Raw genomic sequence first — 21,345 nt, forward strand, 5'->3', positions numbered from 1 at the left:
TTTCCTGTGCATGTAATACAACAGGAGTAGCAACTAAGTGCACACTGAACACTTTTTTAGGAAGGAGATTGAGGTCCTGGAGCAGGTCCAAAGGAGGGCAACCAGGCTGGTGAAGGGAGTCGAGCACAGATCCTATGAGGAGAGGCTGAGGGAGCTGGGGGTGTTGAGGCTGGAGAAGAGGAGACTCAGGGGAGACCTCATCACTCTCTACAACTCCCTGAAAGGAGGTTGGAGCCAGGGGGGAATTGGTCTCTTTTCCCAGGCAACTCTCAGCAAGACAAGAGGGCAGGGTCTCAAGTTGTGCCAGGGGAGGTTTAGGTTGGAGATGAGAAAGAATTTCTTTCTGGAGAGGGTGATCAGGCATTGGAATGGGCTGCCCAGGGAAGTAGTGGATTCTCCGTGTCTGGAGATATTTCCAAAGAGCCTGGATGTGGCACTGAGTGCCATGGGCTGGGAACCACGGGGGGAGTGGATCAAGGGTTGGACTTGATGATCTCTGAGGTCCCTTCCAATCCAGCCAATTCCATGATTCTATGATTCTATGACTTTGCCAGCATGACCCAGCTGTTACAAACTCTTAAAAATATATGTATATTTACACACATAAGCAATAGACAACTAAGGATATTTTCTGCTCAGCTTAAAAGGAAGAAATCTTACCAGGAGAACTGTTTTCCATATTGTCAGTATTAGATTCAGATTCCAATGGCACTGGCTGTGAACTTACAGCTTGTTCCATAGTCCGGACACCAGTGTCTCCACCCTGAAATGCTGAAGAGAAACACAAGGTTTAAAACTCAGATTTCAACAAATGTTCACAGCCTGAGTAAATACTAAATATTCTGATGTAATCTCATTATGTTACTGTAACAAATAACTTGAATTTCAAGCCACTAATAGTCACTGAGTATCAACAAATTAATTGAATTCTTTTGAAGTACTAAGTTAAATATATGGGATATGGATTTTGGCTATTAAATAGCCTTAGGATTTCTGTGATTTCTCAAAAAAACACCCTTTTGTGTTATAAACCTACTCCCTAGGGGTTGCATGGGGTAAAACCTGTAAGAGTTTCACTCCTCACATGGACACAGGCACTACACATGCCCCAGTGTGAAAGACCATGGAGCAGAACAAGGCAGCACCCAAACAGACCACACAGACACAGCTACTGTTTTAAAAGGTGAGGGTGGTATTTGATATCAATAATATTTTCTGGTTGAAAGGATTACCTGAAGCAGGACAAGAAACATGGCAGAAACACAGCCAGTTTAAAGAAATTTGAAGCAACTGCTGTTTAGATAATACAGGGTTGGTCAAAAAAATAAGGGTTTGGATTTTAAACCAAATGTACAACCAGAGAAACTCCCTGCTCTTGTTAAAATAAAGTCTCTATTTTGCCTATGAAATAGTTTAGCTGCTATTTTTAAGTTGTTTCAGAAACACTTGTGGGTATTCAAAAAAAAAAAGCAGCACACATTTACTTCATTATTTCTCTAACAATTGAACAGGAAAAAATATACAGGAAAGAGCAAAGTAAAAAACTTCTCAAACATCTCTCTGGAGAACAAAAAAACCCAACCAAACAAAACCAATCTGTGTTGAATGAAACTCCTAAACGTGGGTATTTACAAAAAGGTTTTCAGACTTCAGCAAATGAGAGAAGTAAATATAAGATCTGAGATTGCATTTTGAGCAATTCAGGAACCATCAGGTTTGAACAAGTATTAAGGTTGGTGTCACATCAGGGTGCAATGTTTTAAAGGAGTTGCATGTCTTGCAAACACTCTCCTACTAAATGAAGGCAGAACTTGTTCTGCAGTCATTGCAATCCCATTGCTTATGTGAAGCTGTATCATGCAGTTTTAAGCACAGCTCAATAAATTAGGTAAAAAGAATCAGTACTTTAAAAACTACAACAAGAAATACCCCCCAACTCTCTCCCAAGAATGTTTCTGGAGTAATTAGATGCATATCCCTGGCTCAAGAATTGCCTGAACATGATTTCTAAATAACTATTGCTGGAAGAACCAAAGATATTTCTTAAGAGCAGTACATATCACAGGTACAAGTTTTCAGAGGCATCCTTTAGCAAGCTTTTATCAATCTTGCAGTGTACACTACTGATAAATGCCCCTTTATTTCATATACTGCATCAGGTGCATGACTGTTCTGCCTTATCAGCCACTATCTCTCTACAGCTCAACTTCTCTGCTTTCTAGTGTTCAATTTAACAGTGATATAAACACAGTCACTGCTACAGAAACAAAAATGTCCATGAAGATAGGTTAAACAACTGAAAATGTAAATTAAAGAGTAATTTCAATGAGACAGTTTAAATCTTGCTGGAAAAGCAGCAGACTCTAGAACATCAATTTAAGTAGTAGCTGATAACTTCTAACAAACAAAAACAAAGTGAATTTTAAGCCTAAGTTCAGGTAAAATGTTTCAATGTAGTGCTGAAAATGTTTCAATCAAGCATGAAATTCCATTAATTTACCCCATTAAAAAATAACTATATTTTTGAGTATTTTTTTTAAAAAAACACCACCAAAATGATATTCACTCCAGAAAAAGGCTGTAATGGAGGTAAGGAAGCAGGTCAAAACTGTTAAAAGTCAGTATCTTTGTTTACTCTGGAAGATGATGAATTTTTAAAAGCTAAAAGCATAAAGAAATAAGTCTCCTGAGTTTCCTCTCTCTATGCTTTACCTGACACAGCATTAGAGTTTCGAATGGTTTCTCCCTGCAGAGCTGAGTGACAAGGAGAGCCAGAGGAGGGCAGTAAAGGATCAGAGTCATTCAGCATTATCCTCCCAGCACATGCTGAATTCCCTGATTCAGAAGTGCCACACTGAGTCTCCGAGTTGTCAGCAGGATCAAAAAGTAGAAATTCTCTTTTTCGTGCTGGATTCTGAAAAAAAAAAATAGGCAAAATAAGGCACTGTTATATTCATGAACTTATCTTACTATTTTTTACATAAATTTAGAATTCTCTTATTTTTATTAAAATATAAAGCAAATTCTGTTATTTTGCCTTTGAGTTTTCTGCTTTCAGAAAGACAATAAACTGGAAAGAAAAGTCCAAGAAATGCAATACCAAACCCCCCACTTACCAACAGCTGAGACCTCTGAAATAAACACAAAATACAACTGTGTTCTCTCCTTGGTTCCTTTAGACCCCATTTAAGATCTCCAGAACAGTAAAGGAACTGTAACCACCAGGTCTGTTCTGCTTACAGTAGTTAAAAGCATTTTGAGAGTGAGATTAAAGATGTGCATGTTGTGCAATGAAAACACAGAAATGCTTTCCAGAGTAAGGAAGATTACTTAGTTTGCACTAAGTTTCATAACAGAAGACATTTGCAGCTTTGAGGATTTAAATCTAACTGGCTACTCTGTGGTTTTGCAAGGTGGGATTACAGAAATTTATAGCTGAGCTTCAGAATTAAGAAATATTCCTCATCACTGTCCCTTTCACTAATAAAGGTTTGAAATACAAAAAATTTCAGAAGCTTTTTCACAAGGACAATAAATTATATCAGTAACACCACGTTATCTCAGAAATTAATCCTTGGAAAAACTTCTCAAAATCACAAGGCATTCATTTAAAGCATCTGAACAATTACTGTTTAGTCCTAACATGCAGGGGAGCAATGGAGCATCTACACTGACTGCTTGCTTCCCAGAACCTAAGCTTGAGAAACAGTAGAAAACACCTGCATTTAACCCAAAACAGTCTAGCAAGAAACAAGAACACTGGAAAAGAATTTGGGAGGAAAAGGAAGTCCAGATGGACTAGATACAAACAGTTGGTTTTGAACTGACCTGCAAAATAAATAGTAAAGGCAAAAGAACAATACTGGACACAGACTCTGCCTGCCAAGATTCTGCAATTAATGATGCAGGGAAATCAACCCAGTAGGTGAAGGAAGTAACTAAAACCTTAATTCTTTCAAAGGAGTAAAACCTGTTTGTTAATACTCCAGGTGGGGAGCCATATGAATTCAAGAACAATTCAGATCATCTTCCCAGCCCTGCCAACACACAGCCTGACTTCTCTTGAAGAGTATGTCTTGTATTTTTTCTAATCTCTCCAGCCCCCAACTGCTGAAGCATCTCTGCTGTTTAAAACTTTTTACTAGCTAAGCTATGCCTGTGTCTGGGTGACCCCCAATGCCATGTCACCATCTCAGAAATAAGGAAAGGGAAAGAGACTGTCAGCCCCCCCCAGTTTGATTTTCACTCCTGGATCACTATTATTTCCCTAACAATTAATCTCAAATTTTGCAAGTGTGGCAAAGTAAAATTAGGAAAAAAGCCCCATGAGTGCATAGCTAGATCCACATCAAGAGTTCCTTCCCCTGGACCTTCTCTATTGAGGATTACACACATTATCTTCCTTCTTTCCCTCAGCCAACTATTCCCACTCCAAAAAGAGAAGGAAAAATTTCAACAAAAAAGACAATAGAATAAACTACTTTTGAAAGATCCTCGTGCTGTATCTCATGGCATTGAATACCTGCTCTAATATGTATTTTGCTCCATTGTCTGAATCTGTGATTACATCCAGGGAGTCAGTCACTGATGGCTGAAGACAGTCTGAGTTTAAAGTGTCTTCTTCCACGCTGCTGTTCTGTAATAACCTTTCAATCTCCCTGTTCAGAATCTCCAACTGATCACACATCATGCAATTTTTAAGTGATATTCCTAAAGGAAGAGGGAAAGTCAGCTAATCACTTCTTGCTCAACACAATATTAAAACTATGAAATAAACTTTGTGTCCTATTTGAGTAATTTAGTAGTAACATATTAAAGAATTGCCTTCCCAGTGCACACTTGTGTATCAGTGTGCAACACACTCATTACAATTACATTTGAGGCCCAGAGCTGATGGCACTAAAGCATTCCAAGAGTGGAGTGGGCATCCTCTTTTCCTGGAAGACATTCTGGCTCAAAGTCATGCATTTTTTCCAATGTCAGTCATACCCCACCCAGTGGCAAGGCTGTGCAGTACAGTCTGCAGCTCTGACAAAGTAAAAGAGCATTTTTAACACAAAAACACTTAAAATCGAAGAGATTCTAATAATAATGTTTCTTTTGTATTTGTAGACATTGTCTCATTACTATTACTTGTATTAATACCTCCAAGAAAAACAAAATGGAATTGCAGTTTTAAAATTAGTTCAAATCTGAAAGGTATAAAAACTAACTACTTAAAACACTACAATTGCAGACACACTACACAGGCTGTAAAATGTTTGGCTGTTTCTTCTTATTCTTTAGTATCTCTCTCTTCTCTCCTCACTTGGTCCAAATTGTATTTCATGAAAAACAGAGCCAATTTCAAACTTATGTTACACCATTCTGCTCTTGCAGAACTGCATCTCCATACAGGTTAAACCTAAATGCCTAGAAAAGCTGAAAAAAATCAAGTATTACCAAAATACAAAAGCCTTAGCTCACAAGTACACAAACACAGCACTGCTGCTAGCACTTCTAAGCAAGCATTCTACTTCTAAGCCAGCAAAAATGCTTGTACCATAAGGCAACTTTGGAAGCCTTCAAATAAAGTGTTTCTCTTCCCCAGTTCAGTACAAGATTTTGTTCATTTTGTTGTGCTTGTTCTCAAGTTAAATATTCAGCTTCAGTTGAATGTAAGCTGAGGCTTATAAAGTGGTTATCTTATTTGGAAGGAACTGAACATGAATTAGCAGGTTACTCTTCCAGTTCTGCCCCATCTCCTTGAGAAAAGGGTATTATGCACCTCTGAAAAATTTGAGGCAAGAATCTCTATAAATGATGGGACAGAAAGACAACAAAATATGTTAATAATAAACATATCTACCACTGCTTATTTGAAAAATCCTCTGGTTTTGCTTAGGTAAAGAACTTCTGTGATAAGCAATCTCCCCTGTGAAAATGTGTGGGCTTTGAACATGATTAAGTGTTTCTTAAGGGAAAAACCCTTCAAAGATGAATTAAACTTTGCCAACACAACCCCTGGGCTGATTTAAATGGGCACATAACACACACAGCAGGTCCTTGTTAAACAAACGATTCACAGTGCTTATTAAATCCAAGTTTATGGACTATAAAGTGCAACCCTCACACTCCTTGGGCTGCTACTGTCCTGGTCTCCTCTCCCATGCTCAGTTTCATGGTCTACACCACATCTACTCACTCTGCCACAGGAAATTAAAACCTCAGAGGATAAATTAAAAAGAAAAAATAACATCAGAACTAGAAGAAGCACTGAGAACAAGGTTCCCCTAAGCTTGCTGCAATCTTGTTCAGCACCTGCACACCATGGGCCATTCAGCAAGGGCTCATCCAGGATTTCATTAACTGCCCCCCCTGGTTGAAGTTTGCAAACTGCAATAACATGAGCACTCCAATGCAACACAGCTGCCTCTTATCCCAAAGTGGAGCATCCAGCTGATGCACAATATTTTAAGAACATTCAGCCAAAAAAACATTTATTCAGGTTTTTCCTCCCCCATTAGTTAAAACGTTCTCGCTTCCCCAAAATCACCCTGAATCTAAATTCCAGAAGCAACTGAAGCACAAAAGTACACTGGCAAAATTGCCAGACTTTTGACTTCAATTTGGCCAACAATTCTCGTGACAAGCCCAAAACCACAGGGTGAGACTACAGAAACCATCTCTCAATTTGGCACCCATGTGAGACAACTTAACTACTGCACCCTGGGTGGCTTTCAGCATACATGGGTTGGAGAAATTCCAGAGCAGCACCAACAGTTTAGGAGACAAAGAAGATATTCCCAAACTCCAAGTCCTGCTACCACAATACCACTTGTTCACAAACAACACATCATAAAAATCTATCCTCTGACACATCCTCATTAAACAACAAAAAAGAAAAGCTGTCTTCACTTTTGGGTAAATTTATTCATCCCTCTCACACTCAAAGCCTCAAAACCTCAAGAAAAGCACACTTTCTACTGCCATCTTTGTAACCCTACAGGCTATAAATGTGACAAAAAGGAAGATTATCTACACCAGGAACAAGGCCCAAGATGCTAATTCCAAGACAAGCAGCTTGGAGACACCTTAATCTGCTGATGCTGACTTCACTAAACCCTTTTTAAGATGCCCCAATCCATCATCTTAATCTGATGATGACAAAGCAAAGCTTTTAAAGAACACCATTTCCCCCTTTTTGAATTTTTATTATTAGATCCTGGACAATTCCAACATACAACAAATACACATTCAGATCAGTATCTCCACTTTCAGCTCTCCCTGAAGAGGTAATGAAAAGCTCAGTGGGTTTGTTCACTGACTTCATAAAGAATTTGTCTTCTCTAGAACTTAGCATTTTGTCTGCATGAGGAATTGCTTGTCCCAGTGGGAAGACTTCAATCTAAAAATGGGTCTTGAAAGGTAGCTCAGTAACAAAATCTTTAACATGAACGAAACACAATCAAAAGGAATAATTAATTCTTTATCTGAAGACTTGGGTAAAAAACCCATACATCTTAATTCAGGATAAATTCTTCAGTTTCAGCTTACTAGCCATTTTCTTTTTTGAGGAATCTGTATGAATGGCCAGTGATCCTTTTTCCATGGTCTTGATGTCAGCACTTTTCAAGTCAGGCAATTTGCTGTGATATGCACAAATTCTGGTTTATGCTTTGTTACACCAGCACTTTGCATGAATACCTGACTCCAAATGATTAATATCTGGCACATATTTGTTCTCTTATTCCCTGCTCACCTTAGAGCTCCTCAGAAGGATAACATTGACCCTGAAACACATATAGAATACTCATCCCTTCCTACACAAACATCCCAGAAAGCTTAATATGTATATATCCCTTTATATTGAAGCTCCAGTTAATGTTTTAAATACATTCAAGAAACTGGATGGCTAGGGCCCAAGGGCAGGACAGAAATCTCAACCAACCCCAAAGGCCACTTACAGCAACTTTTTGAAAAACAGGATTAGAGAGAAGATAGAGGACTTTGCATTTGTAAAGAAAATTCAGAGCACAAGAATCTTACACCTTTTAGCTCTAAAAAGCACTTGTCACTCATTAGTGACCAGTTTTCTCTCCATGTCCTGACATGAAGCTGGTCTATGCCATATCTGACATCCCAGCTTCAGTAAGAAGGACCTGTTACTGGCTTTCAGCTATCTTCTGATCCAAGTTTATTCAGAGCTAGAAGGCCACACACAAGGTAACTGGCTAGAACAAAAATATCCAGGATAGGTTTCCTAAATATCAAAGAAACTATACAATATTACAAACAGGACAGAAAGCATCTTTTCCAGATGATGTAAAAGTGATTCCAATGACAACTGACAACATCTACACATTTTTATCCCTTGTAAAATAGGCACTGAGCTTGGCCTATGTCTCCTTGCAGTGTTAAAGACCTCCTAACAAGCAAATATACCAATATTCTGTGAGGAAAAAAATACAGAGAACTCATTCCAAATAAAAGAAGACTCATATGGCTTAAGTTGATGCCACTTCTACTTTGGAGACTGACCCCAAGGAAATCCTTTCATCTATTTTTCTATTTGGGAAACCTGCACTTTTTTCTACTCAGCAGCAGCAAAATTAATCCCTTGTATCAACAACTATTCCAAAAGCAGCCAAAAGGAAGTCAGAAGGGTAAAACCTACTTTGTACATTAGTGAACAGCTCCATTCAGCCCATGGACAAAAGGTACAATCTGTCGACCACTAAGAACAGCAGGAAACAGGTTCTGTGGTAGCACTGGAGAGAGCCCAGAACAGGCAGGGCTGCAGAGCAGGTCCCTCCAGCTGCTCAGAGACAGAACTGACAACCACTTACATGAGAGCAATAAAAAAAATCAGATGACCAACTCCAACTCATAAGCTGTCCTTTATTTTTATATAAAGTTCATCCACTGATTACTGACTTAAGTCTCTTCCTTCTTCAAGAAGGAAAACACCTTTGACAAAGCTGTGAAATGGGACTGTTGTGACAAGAGGAAAGCAAAGGGAGTTGAGTGAGAGGGGCAGAAGTTGTAAGGGTCAAGTATGGAAAGAAGTTGTAAGAAAACTCTTGTGATCCTGGACTCCTCTCCAGCACCCCAAGTGATCTACTGAACTCCCAACCTGACTGCTTCAGTTCAAGGGCAAAATATCCCAGGTAAATACAAGGATTTTATGCCAAAAGAAGTTAAAGATCATGTTAAAAATAAAATTTACATAAAATCAAAGTATTGCAATGCTTGTTGCTAGACCTACACTACAAAAACTAACACTCAGCTGCAAGTGCTTTGCTGGGTATCATTAAACACACTAAATTAATTTCAAGATTATATATACACATCCAGAATACTAACAACTAAGTGTCAATTTCTTCCTATCCTAGAGCCAAAGATTATTCTCATTAAAAAAATTAACACATTAACAAGGTTTTAAATTTGCCCAAGGTAGATTCAGTAATCCAGAATTCAGTAATGCAGCCACGTTCCTCACAAACATCCCATCTTGGTTTAAGAAATGGGTATTCTTAAACACTACATGAAGCAGTAATAATTCTAGGCAAATATAAACAGTGCTCTACAGCCAAATCAGGACAAAGTATCATATTAGGAGTTAAGTTTCCAGATAGCTTTTAGTATCAGAATTGTATTTCAACCCCAAATACCCATAACACATTTTAATTTCCAAAAATGTAGGGAAAAAAGTGTTCAATCTTCTTCCAAATTTTCTCTCTCATGAAATATGAGGCTCAAGACAGTTATAAATTTGATGAGATCACTTCTTTTCCACTTGAGAAAGGAAATCTTCCAAATTAACAATACATTTTACAGGAAAACAACCTAACAGCTTACTTTGTAAAATAACTAAGCAAAAGGATTCATCCCAAGAAGTCAAAGGAGTAGCTTCTCTTCAAAGCAATAGAACCATTCACTTGGTTGCTGGGCTTTTAATTACAAAGAAATGAACCTTTCCAAATTAAAATGCCTTTCATGAGCCATTATTTTAAACACTCTCCAGTGTCTCTCTGAAGCTCACCATCACTACTCACTTACCTCATGTAAGCCTCACAAGAAGGCCACTGCCTCACAAGTGGAAAACTCCACATTTGCAGTGACTGTGGAACCTCCTGGAGTATGGAATTTCATGTGCATGCCCAGAATCCCATTTCCATGCACACACAACTGACTTGAGCACAGTCAGACTGCAAAGACACTGAGTGACTCTATTACTCCAAGCTTCATAGCTCCCTGGCTTATGAAAACCAAAATACACACACTGAAGTTTATTTTGATGTCTAGAAAACCACCTCTCCAAGCAAACCATTAAAAAAATATGTATCTTGTTTCAGACTGCATCCTACAGGATCAGAACAGTCAGAAGAAACTGAAGGCCAAAAGGGATGGAGCACTCAGTGCAGCAGAATGAGAACACATCAGCTATTATTTTATTCTGGGTGAGTTGCAAAATTTTTTGATTCAGTGAAGTTCTCAGAGCTCAATTCAGCTAAACAGCAATTTCTCATGGCAACATCTGAGACCCCTCAGCAGCAGGTCCACCAGAAATGTGGCAACCAGGAAAATTTAATCACAGACAATGATTATATCTGCACTACAGATGTTCACTAGCACAAAACTGCTGAAGCCAGAAGGTTTAGTGGTACAACTCCTCCCCAGCAGAGCTCTGCTGGCATAAGCACAGCATTTTGGTGTCATTACACCTGCAGAACTGTACTTTCACCTGTATGAGTCAGTCTGTTTGCAGGTGAGCAGCAGTTTTATCAGTGGGGCTGCACACATCAAGCTCATTCAATGCAAATAGGGAAGGAGTTTATCTCAGGAGGAAGCAAGACTTTGAGACTTCACTCAAATTCCTTGAATGGAGAGAGCTACATTAGCAAAAAAAAACTCTAGGATCCTGGTGTCCACATTAAAGCTTTTGCTAGCACAGCTCTGGTAGGAGCTGGGGAAAAGGTACTGCAGTAAAGGACAAACCTTGACATAAATAACTTGCACTATGCACATCCTCCAACCTCCAGGTTCATTTTTGTGTTTGATAAACTCAATTCACATTCAGTTTGGTGTTTTCATGCATTTGAGGAACTAATTTTAAGAGGAAAGAAAAGTATTATATGCATGTCACTGGTATTTTCCAGTTCAGAGCCTAGGCAGACAGACACTACTGGTTTACTACAAGGCTGACATTTGCTTTTTTTACCACCCCTTTAATACCTCCTGAAGCCTTTACTCACAGTCACCTGAGTAAGCTAATCCCACATCTGCCCTAACAATGAAAATTTGCCCAAATACAACAGAATAAAATTGAAATATTTTTTTGGTCAGCTTTACTTCTGCTCTCGGGGTTTGAAGAGTATGACCAAAATTGAGATTAAAAGTCCATTTTGCTCATTAAGAAAAGCTGTGAGCAGAATCATGGTGTTGTTAACTGTTTATTTCTTCTTCCCTTTTCTACAGGTCCAGAAAAAAAAGAGAAAGATCTCTGTGGTCCAAACATAACCACCTCTGTTCAAGAAACCTTCTTCAGGCCAATATTAGAAGCCACTGAAGGCAACAAAAAGTCAAGAACTCAATATACAGAATCTCTACAATTTCCCATCACCTTGCATGAAAATATATTACAAATACATGCTACTTATTTCCTTAATTTTCCACTTCTGCTCCTGAACTGCTGCTCTTCAGCAGCACTGCAGAAGAAACCTCACTTTGGGAAGGTGATTCAGAGAACCTGCCACTCCTCCACTGAAGTAGCAAAGGGTCCTCCCCTGGCTTGTAACCCAAGAGTAAGAGTTATTAAGTCCCAGAACTTTAGTGTTTAACTCTTCAACATCATCTGTTACATTTATTTTGCAAATATTGAAGTTACAATTCTACTACTGTTGAATTTCAACTCCAATACTTACACTGGAGATAAAAATCCCTCTTCTCAGTTTTAGAGAAACCAGTAAAGCTGTAGGATCTTTGTCAGGTTGGCATTCTAATAGTAATCTGGTTACATCTCCTCAACTATTACATGTAAAAATGCTACTTTTCCATTCACCTGTCACCTCTGGCAAGTCCAGTTGTCAATCAAACTGAACACAGAAGTGGACTCAAAACTGCAGGACTGTCATTTCTGACCCTATCAGCACAGCTGCTGAAGAAACCAAGAAACCAAGAAACCTGTGCTTAAAGAGGTTTCCCCCTTATTTTAGTTGTAAAAAGTGAGCTCAAATGCTACATCTGAAACCAACCATCATTATTATATTCTTACTTTATCAGAGAGGCTTCATTAAATGAAGTGAAATAGAAATTAATTTATCCTTCAGAATTTAGTGAAACAGTAATTACAACATACTGATTATATTATTAAAAATGCAGTAAACACCCTGCAGTTCCCCATTTTGATCAGGGTTTGCTGTGAGAACTCACATAATGCACATTTCATCTTTGTCTTAGTTCCCCAACTGGAAATTTAAGATTCTTCTTACCCTGAAGATTCTCCTAGGGAGATTTGACAGCACACAAAAAAGCAACCAGTTCTTGGGTAAATTACTTTTATTTTCTTAATAATAAAATCCTCCCCTTAAATCTCCTACCACTGCAGCCCTAGAGGAGGCATTAGGCAGAAAAAGTGCACCAGAGCACAAAACAAGTGAAGAGATCACCACTTTTGTAAAGTAAAACCCATCTAATCTTACCCTTGCTGAGTAGTCACTGCCTTCCATTCCTACCACTGAAATTTTATTAACCTTCAGCCTAACCCCTACAATACTTTCCCATGTTTTCCCCACTTAATATTTGGAGTTTAAGTCCCAGACTGTGTAGAATTAAAATCCCACAGCTGTAAACTACAACTCTAAAGACAATTACTGTCTTAAACCAGAAGCAACCTACTGACAAACATCTTCGTAGTGAAGCAAAACTAAGTAGAACAAACACGACCTTTTGACAAGTCCACCAGACACTGGAAAATATTAATTCAATTTTATTGACTATTCTGGACTCATACAAACCTATTAGCATTGCTTTGGGAGTTTCAGAGGGTTGGGTTTTTTAAAATTCAAATGAAGAAAACCTCAAATATTATCCTGAAAAAAAATACAAAAACCCAACCCAAACCAAAAAAACCCCCTCTGAAGCACTGTGTGAATTATAGGCATTATTTTACATGTGAAACTTTAAAAATCTTAATTCATTTGCATCTGAAAACATCATTTTTATGCTGATAAAAACTGTCTAAAAATCCTTTAAAACACTGAACACAAACTTTGTAAAAATAATATTGAAATGCTAGTCCTGAAATCAACAATTAACTCAATTTGCAAATCACTGGAGTCATGAGGTCTCAAAGGAGGCTGAAGGCTAACATGAGCCTTTATTCTTCCAACAAAAAGCATTTAAAAACTCTGTATGCTTCTGGAACCATCCAGGGGGAAAAAAATAAAACCCTGAGGCCTAACTGAACAGCTATTCTGAGCAGACTTCTACATTTATTCCTAGAGAAAGTTCCAAATGTCAAAGAATGGTAACAAGCAGCTGGCATACATAAAAGTGGGGCAGAACCCAAAATATCTTACAATTAACACACTATATACTGCACTTTTACAATAACTACACATTGCCATGTTTCACTGACCAGTAAAACTGCTAATGATTTTTGTTTGTAGATGAAGCAAAACAGTTGAAGCTGAACCAATTCAGATTATCACTTAGGAGAAAATTGTGTTAAAAAGGCAAATGGGGAAAAAGTTCTCAGAAAACAAAGCAAAATTTAGTTGATTACCATCTGCCAAAGAATTTAAATAAGTTTGGGGTGATTAAATAGTGAAAAGAGCTCTTTCTGAAGAAAACCTCAAATATTATCCAGAAAAAAATACAAAAACCCAACCCAAACCAAAAAAACACCATGGAAATTATAAATGTGATATACATCTTTTTGAGATAAATAAAAGGAATCAGCATTTTTTGTCTCCCTGAAGTTCCTAGAAGGAAAACATGAAAGCCCATGCAAGGAAAACAGCATGTTACACGGTTATGAATTACTGAACATAGGAACAGCAGGCAGGGTATAACACACCTACATTTTGTAACAAGATTATGTTCTTTCCCAGTTAGATATTACAAGCTAAAATTCTAAAATCTTAAGCCACTACCAAAATATACCTATTACTTGGAGTTATAAACTGGAAACTACTTAGATGATGGGAAAAAAATAAATAAGTTTAGTCACCAAAGAATATCTTTGTGAAAGCCAAAAAAGCAGCTCCAAACTACCATCACCTCCAAGAGGCAGTATTGAAGTACATCAGTGCAGGGGGTGGGGAATAGTTCTTGACAGGGAACTTACTGAATATTTCACGTCAGGCTACAATTACTACGGTCTTAAAAATTCCTTTCCTTCATAAGAAAGTCACCAGAAGATGCTTAAAGTTCCTCTTGGTTTGTTAAGCTCACACCCCCCCCCCCCCCCGCCCCTCCTCCGCGGACCCCAACCCCAACACGAGGCATCGCTTGGGTTTTGAGTCCCGCCCCATGCGAAGACCACCAAGGACCCTTCCTCCACCCACAGCCACCCACCGGGGCCGCGGCGAACCGGTACCGGGGCAGCGGTGAACCCGAACGAGCATAGTGCTTAAAGTCGGTCGTGACGTCAAGGAGCAGCTTGCTGGCGTCAGCTTGAGTATGACATCGATCGCCTCAACACCACAACCCCCCCCCCATACACACACACACACCCCACCAGCCATGGAGGAGCCCGCCTTCCAGCCCGCTCCGCCCGGCCAGGGCGTCCTCTCCGCTCCGGCCCAACCACGGGATGAGCTTATGGGGCGGCGGCTTTCAGCTTCCTCCGGGGCCCCCGCATTGAGTCGCCGACCTCCGCTGGAACCGAGCCAGGCCTCCGGCGTGCCCGCGCCTTGCAGCCGCACCGACGGTCCCCTGAAAACACCCCGCTCCGACCCTCTCCCCCTCACCCTTCATCCCTTTCTCCGGGGGTTCTCTGCCCGCCCTGACCCGCACCACCCATCCCGCCCGCCTCCATTTTCTCGTCGAGCCCAAAGGCGTCCAGGCCGGAGGAGGCCGCCGCCTCTTTGCCGACGCCTTTCTGCCGCCGCCGCGGTCCCGCTCCCTTTTTCCTCCCGTCCCGGTGCTTCTCCGGATGCCTCCCTCGCTCACTCACCGCGGGGAGGGGGCAGAGGGGGTATGTGAAGGGGGGGAATCCCGTCGCCTCCGAAAGCCTCAGCCGCGCCGAGCCGCCATTTCCTCCTCCTCTCAACCGCTCCAGAGCGCTGGGCGGGGCCGCTCCTCCCCCGCTACCATAGAGACCAACGGCAGCATACAGCGCGCCCCCACCCCTTTTTGCACCCCACCCCCTTTTGCACACGGCCCCGGGAGGTCTCCGTTGGCTCCGCCCCCGTCCCCTGAGGGTCGGGCGGGAAAACGGCGGCGGCGGCTCCGGTACTGTCAGCACCGCCCGGACCGCGGCTGCGATTCCCCCTCTGAGTCCAACGGGAAGGGAGGTTGAGCGGTTCCCCCCCGCACATATACACACACAGCACTGAGGCTGATCGCCAAGATCCCCGTCTCCCCGGCTTTAAGTCGCCGCTCGCTGCCGAGGCCCGGGCGCACCTCGGCGTTTCCTCAGCTGAGGAGTTGTGTGGGAATCAACAAAGCGCTCCCGGTTTGCTTACATCAAAAATACGGAGGATCTTACCTCAGGACCTGCAAGTTTTGGGGTTTTTTTTATCATTATTCGTGGGGTTGCGAGTGCCAAAGCAAAACTGCCCTGTAACCAAGTACTGGTTTGCTGACTGTGACTTCTCAGAGGATTAACACAGCTTGCAGACCAAACTGTTCACATCAGCTTTGCTCCCCACCTATGCTTAACTCCATTAGGGTTTTGTTTTGTTTTTCTCGTTCTATTCCATCTCTTTTTAAAAAAAAAAAATCGAATAGCTGCTGTGGTGCTTTCCCCTGGCTCTGGGTTATGGACTGATGGAAGCGTTCACTGGATCAGAGACACTGCATGAGGCTTCCTACTTTAAATAACCTTTAAAAATGGTTTGGGCTACTACAGTATCCAAGCTGCTAAAAAAAAAAAACAAACAACTAGCAAGGGTTAATTCCCATTCTGGATGTTTTGTTCCTGTTCTCAGAAGCTGTGACAGTGACAGCATTCACACCCACATGGCAAGGTCAGCAAGAGGTCTCAAGGCTGAGAGGAGGACCCAGGAGTTGATGCAAGCACTCCTGGCCAGGAGATCTGAAGAGCTTTTAAGGCAGCTGGAGGTGCAAGCTTTAGGTCTTTGATTTTCCCTGATCCTGCAAATTTTTTCTCATGGATTTGTGACACTGATTCCAGATGGATTCCAGGCAGGTGAAATGTTTACTTACGTGGATTATGGAATGAAAACACAAGGGAACAAAAATACTAATTCTGTTGAATTACTGGGTTCTATTGTAATTTGATGACATAGTTTAGAAGTCTGTTATATTTAATACACAAGACTTCTGGTGATAAAAGCTCAGGATGATGTAGAAAAAGCTACTATTAGGCTTTTTTTTTGCCTGATAAGAACAGCCAGCCTCTTTTTCTACCTGAATTAATACTTACTTCACACAGGAACACCAAGAGGTAAAAAAATACCCAACAGATTCCTGTGCAAAAGTACAAGACACCATGAGTAAAGGCAAGTAGAACTTCTTCTCAGCTATAGAGCTGCAATAAATCAAACTTATGTGGAGAGGAAATACCTTATGATTTGCTAGATCAAGCTGCAGCAATTTATGCCCTGGGAAAAGCTAACAAGGTGTGGTTAATGGACAAAATTAGCACTTAGGAAGCACTCAGACCCAAGGATTGCACAGCAGGGCAAAGGGAACGTGCAAAACAAGGAATTGCACACCAGGAGTGAGCAAGGGAATGCCTCCAACAGGGGATCCAGCAGTGAAACAGGTATTAAATCCCTCTCACATGCATGTGGGAAGAGGTTTACACCATCTTAATGCAACACTGATTCACTTTGCACACCCAGTGAACACTTTCCAGCCACAACCCTCCCTCCACCTTTGGGTTGAAGCCCAGGTCAGAGTATCTGAATATCTACCTGGCTGAACACCTGTGTCACCTTCTCTTTAAAGGTACCATCAGCACCTCAGTTCTTTCCCTCTTTCACTTCCTAATTCTTTTCCTGTCAGAGCCTAATTTGGGAAATTCACTCCTGGGTTACCAGCCTGAACCTGGCAGCACACAGGAGAGTTTTGGTGATCCATAAAATGTGAGTTTGGTTCTGCTTTAGGCCACCTCTGCTGTGACAGGATGAGAGTTTCTAACTGGCTGGAACTGCAAACACTGCTGGCAGAGATGAATGTCTGTCAATCAGCTTCTAAAACAGTCCAATAAGCACCTTATCTACTTCTCCTTAAACACTGGAGCAGCTTATGCTTCAAATCCCTCAAGCACTACTCCTTAAAACTTTTTTCCACTGCTTTCCATAACCTTTTCCACTATCAATATTCCACATTTCTTTTTTCCACTATTAATATTTCCACATAACCTTTTCCATCTATTTATCTCTTGGATTTCCTTGTTATTTTTTAAGCTTTTGTGTCTTTTTTACATCTGGAAGAGTCTCACACAACCCACCAACCACTGATTTGTGATGTGCACTAAGGCATCACCTCCCTGTTGCACACACCTGGGGTGTCACTCTGTGCTCTCACCCACCTTTTCCTTCACCAGCAGACCAACCTTTCCCCCCCAGTGCTTGAAGGTGCAAAACCCCTTAAATATAAAACTTACTTTACATTCCTTCCTCTCAGCACCTCCTCACCGAGTGCTCTGCTGAGCCAACTTCAGCAGCCAGGTAAAAGCAGAGACAGAGTTAACCCATGAAAAGAGAAGGGATGAAAGCAAAGGACCAAGTTCTCTTCCCTCCTCCACCTCTGGCCTGGCTTTTTAGTTTTTCTTTTTTAAACAGACAATCATTTTAAGTCAGAAGAGACTCATTTCCATCAGCTGTGCTCCAGCTTTACCTTTTTATTTTTGGGGGGAAAAAGGCCTCTGTCCTCAGAGCTCAGCACATCACTCAACACAGACACCCCAGGAGTTGAGGCACTGAAGCTTCTGGGTCCTTGACTGCCCAAGCCTCCTGACTCTTCATTTTTCACAAAGCCTAAAGGAACACAGAGAGGGACTTCACTGAGGGTTAACCATATTCACATAAACAAAGCAATCCTCTTCCCTGCATGGCAGAAACTTGCAGGTTTTTTTCACACCCTGCAATTCTACCTAAAACTTTTCTTCTTCCCCTCCCTCAAGACCTTTTTAATTGTAGGGATTTTTCTGACTTTGCCAGAAATGAGTGGGTTTGGTTGAGAATTCATCCATCTTCAAATATGTTATCAAAATAGCTCTGAAATGGCAAAAACTTGCAAGTTTTTTTCACACCCTCCAATTCTACCTAAAACCTTTCTTCTTCCCCTCCTTCAAGACCTACAAATAAAAAGGGATTTTTCTGACTTTGCCAGAAATGAGTGGGTTTGGTTAAGAATTCATTCATCTTCAAATATCTGTTATCAAAATAGCTCTGAAATGACAGAAACTTCCAGGTTTTTTTCACACCCTCCAATTCTACCTAAACCCTTCCCTCTTCCCCTCCCCCTCAAGACCTTTTTATTTGTAGGGATTTTTGGGACTTTGCCAGAAATTTGTGGGTTTGGTTGAGAATTCATCCACCTTCAAATATCTGTCATCAAAATAGCTCTGAAATTAGGGTTTATCAAATCCTAATCCATGCAAGAACTCTACAAATGGCACTGAATAAGTTATTAGATATTTTTTTAGCCTCAATTTTGAAGTCTTGGCCCAACTTTGTTTTATTGTCCCCATTACTGTGGGATTCTTGTAGGACTGTGGCATATTGAAGCCAGGGAGCAGTTTGCTTCCATTCCCTTTAATCCAGAAGTCCCAGAATTATCCTGCAAAGTTTTCCCTGAGTAATAAAAGAAAGATTTGCTTGCAACTTTAGGGAGATCAGGGTTTTTTCCAGCAGTTTGGCTTTAGTGCTGGGAAAAGGAGGAATCAGAGAGGAACTTTTGCTGGGATTTGGTGCACAGCTTCGTGTCTTCCTACTTTGGTGAAGTTGAAAATGAAAAGCCAGGTATGCAAAGATGGTATTTCCAAATCTTTGAGTACTCCAAACTCTGAGGCACAGAAGTTCTTCACTAAAGGCAGCAGCAGGTATTACATTTGGGATGAGGAGATGTTTACTCAAAAATATATAAGTTAAAAAGAGGGGAATACAGAAAGTGCCAAGGCAAGATTACCCTCAGGAAAGAATGAGTAGGAAGCTTGGGTCATTTATTACTCCAGATACTGCTTAATCCTCCAAACACGCAGAGTTTTATTGCACACAGAATATTAAAAGGGGAAAAAAAAGTCCTGTATCACTGTAAAGCAATAATAATACCTTATTAAATATATATTTAATATAGTTAACTTAGTATATTCAAAGAATCTTATCATCTTGGGCTAATGCTGCTATCAAAAACGTTGTTACTACAACTGTAGTACTATTTAGCCACGGAAAAACTCTTCAGGCATCAGAAAGACATTTTGTTATCAGCAAATGCTTCAAGAGCAACATTCAAAGGGTGTTTGTTCAACTCGAGGGGTTGTAAAACTTCTCTCAAAGCAAAGCTCAGTTTCTCGGTAGGTTTGGCATTGCCAGAAACATCAAAAATATGAGGGAAGCAAATGAAAGGTAAAATAAAAAAATCCAAACACCCAAACCGATAAAAACGCAGCTGGCAATGAGATCCTGCACAGAGATTACACAATTCTTTGTTAGCGTTATGGTTAAAAGAAAATGTTGACTCCTAAATAGAAAAAAACCACCAAACCCACAACTCAGGAGCTGCCAAAAGCCCCTTTTGACTTGAACTCAGAAACGCTAAAGGAGAAAATTCTTTTAATATCGAAAAAAAACCCAAAACCGGTGTCAGCACCGCCCCAAAACCACCATGCTGCCCAACAGCAGCTCAGAGATATTTTAGTTAATTAACACATAATTCAAATTATTAGAAAGCAATTCCATCTATCCTGTACCTGTACACAGCAGCCAGGGGACGAATCACACTCCGTTGCCTCCTCGCTGCTCGGGGTGCATTTCCCTGGACAATAAAAAGCCAGGAAATCCCCCTAAAAAGGGCCGCACTTCCTTCTTTGTGGAAGTCTCCTGAGAAACTCCACCTTTTAGGGCGGAGCTGACAAGAACCAGAGCGGAACAGCTGAGGCAGGGAGAGATTGATGAGCTGCAGGGTCAAAAATAGGCTGGAGGTTTGGATTACCCAAAAAGTCAAATTCCTGGGGTTTAGTTTTTCGACTGAAGGCTGAAGAGGGAAGAGGAAGAGCCCTCTCCTCTCAGTGGTTGTCACGCCTGCTGTAGCTCGCTAAAAAACGCCTGAAAATGTATAGAATGTATTACTAAATATATTAAGCTTTGAATAAAATTTTGCGGTTTATAAAATGGGAGTTTTGGGGGAAAGAAAGCATAAAATATTGATTATCTGATGGGGTATTCCGTGGTTTCACCCATTTCAATGTAGGGAAATTGGAAGTGATTTTTGGAGATTCCATCGTGGATTTTTATCCATTTCAGTGAAGGGAAAAATGTCACGGGAGTCAGATTTGGAGCTGGGCTTTGTCACAGTCACAGGAACACGAGTGGGAAAGGAATAAATGTTTTCCTATTCCCAGTGTACTGAAATGACGTTTTTCCCAGGAGCATCACAGACACTGTTCACACATAAACATTGCCCCTCTTAAACCCCTTCTCCATTTAAACACAAAATCGAGGAGATGGCTTTGCCGGGAAATGCTTCTCTTCAACCCCCGCTGCCTCTGCCCGTGAGGAGTTAATTTTAAACCTCATTAATTTACAGCCCGTCACCTCTCAGACATTTCCCCCTTCCCCTCACCCTGGCAGCGCAGCCCTGGGCAGGAGGCGCCATGGCGGCCACAGCGCAGGCCCTGCCCTGACATCCCGCGGCCGTGACCCAAGGAAGGGCTTAGGGGAGGGACGAGACCGGACCCTCAACCCCGCTCAGCACCGGGGACTCCATCACGCCCCATCCTTGCCCTGTCCCCCCCCCAGCCTGAGGCACCGCAGCCGCCATCTTGCAGCACCCCTCTCCCCGCCACCGCTCTGTCCCCGCCCGGGCGGAATCCCTCCCTCTCTCTATGATCCTCAAGCGCCGCCGCTCCCACCCGTCCTTACAGTACCGATTCCCACCGGCAGGGGGTACCTACACGGGCGGGTGTACCCTCTATCCCGAAGCGCCACTCTATGGTTGCTTCTT

General features: G+C 41.2%; 1 protein-coding gene and 1 long non-coding RNA gene across 2 annotated transcripts in view; both read right to left on the bottom strand.

Moving 5' to 3' along the window:
• DIDO1 (death inducer-obliterator 1) overlaps positions 1 to 15,279 on the bottom strand; it is a 51,517-nt gene extending 36,238 nt beyond the window's left edge. The window contains exons 1-3 of the mRNA XM_030462861.1: positions 15,164 to 15,279; positions 2,713 to 2,914; positions 661 to 771 (exon numbers count right to left, since the gene is read on the bottom strand). Coding sequence (XP_030318721.1) covers positions 661 to 771; positions 2,713 to 2,809 — 208 coding nt within the window. The 5' untranslated portion in view covers positions 2,810 to 2,914; positions 15,164 to 15,279. The remainder of the gene's footprint in view (positions 1 to 660; positions 772 to 2,712; positions 2,915 to 15,163) is intronic.
• Positions 15,280 to 18,007: 2,728 nt separating this feature from the next.
• Positions 18,008 to 20,286, bottom strand: LOC115599421. Its single transcript, XR_003988405.1, has 2 exons — positions 20,093 to 20,286; positions 18,008 to 18,158 (listed from the first exon to the last, which is right to left on the bottom strand). It is a non-coding gene; the product is annotated as an uncharacterized LOC115599421 (long non-coding RNA).
• Positions 20,287 to 21,345: the final 1,059 nt, after the last annotated feature.

The sequence above is a fragment of the Calypte anna genome, chromosome 20, assembly GCF_003957555.1.
Source record: "Calypte anna isolate BGI_N300 chromosome 20, bCalAnn1_v1.p, whole genome shotgun sequence".
Classification (NCBI taxonomy): domain Eukaryota; kingdom Metazoa; phylum Chordata; class Aves; order Apodiformes; family Trochilidae; genus Calypte; species Calypte anna.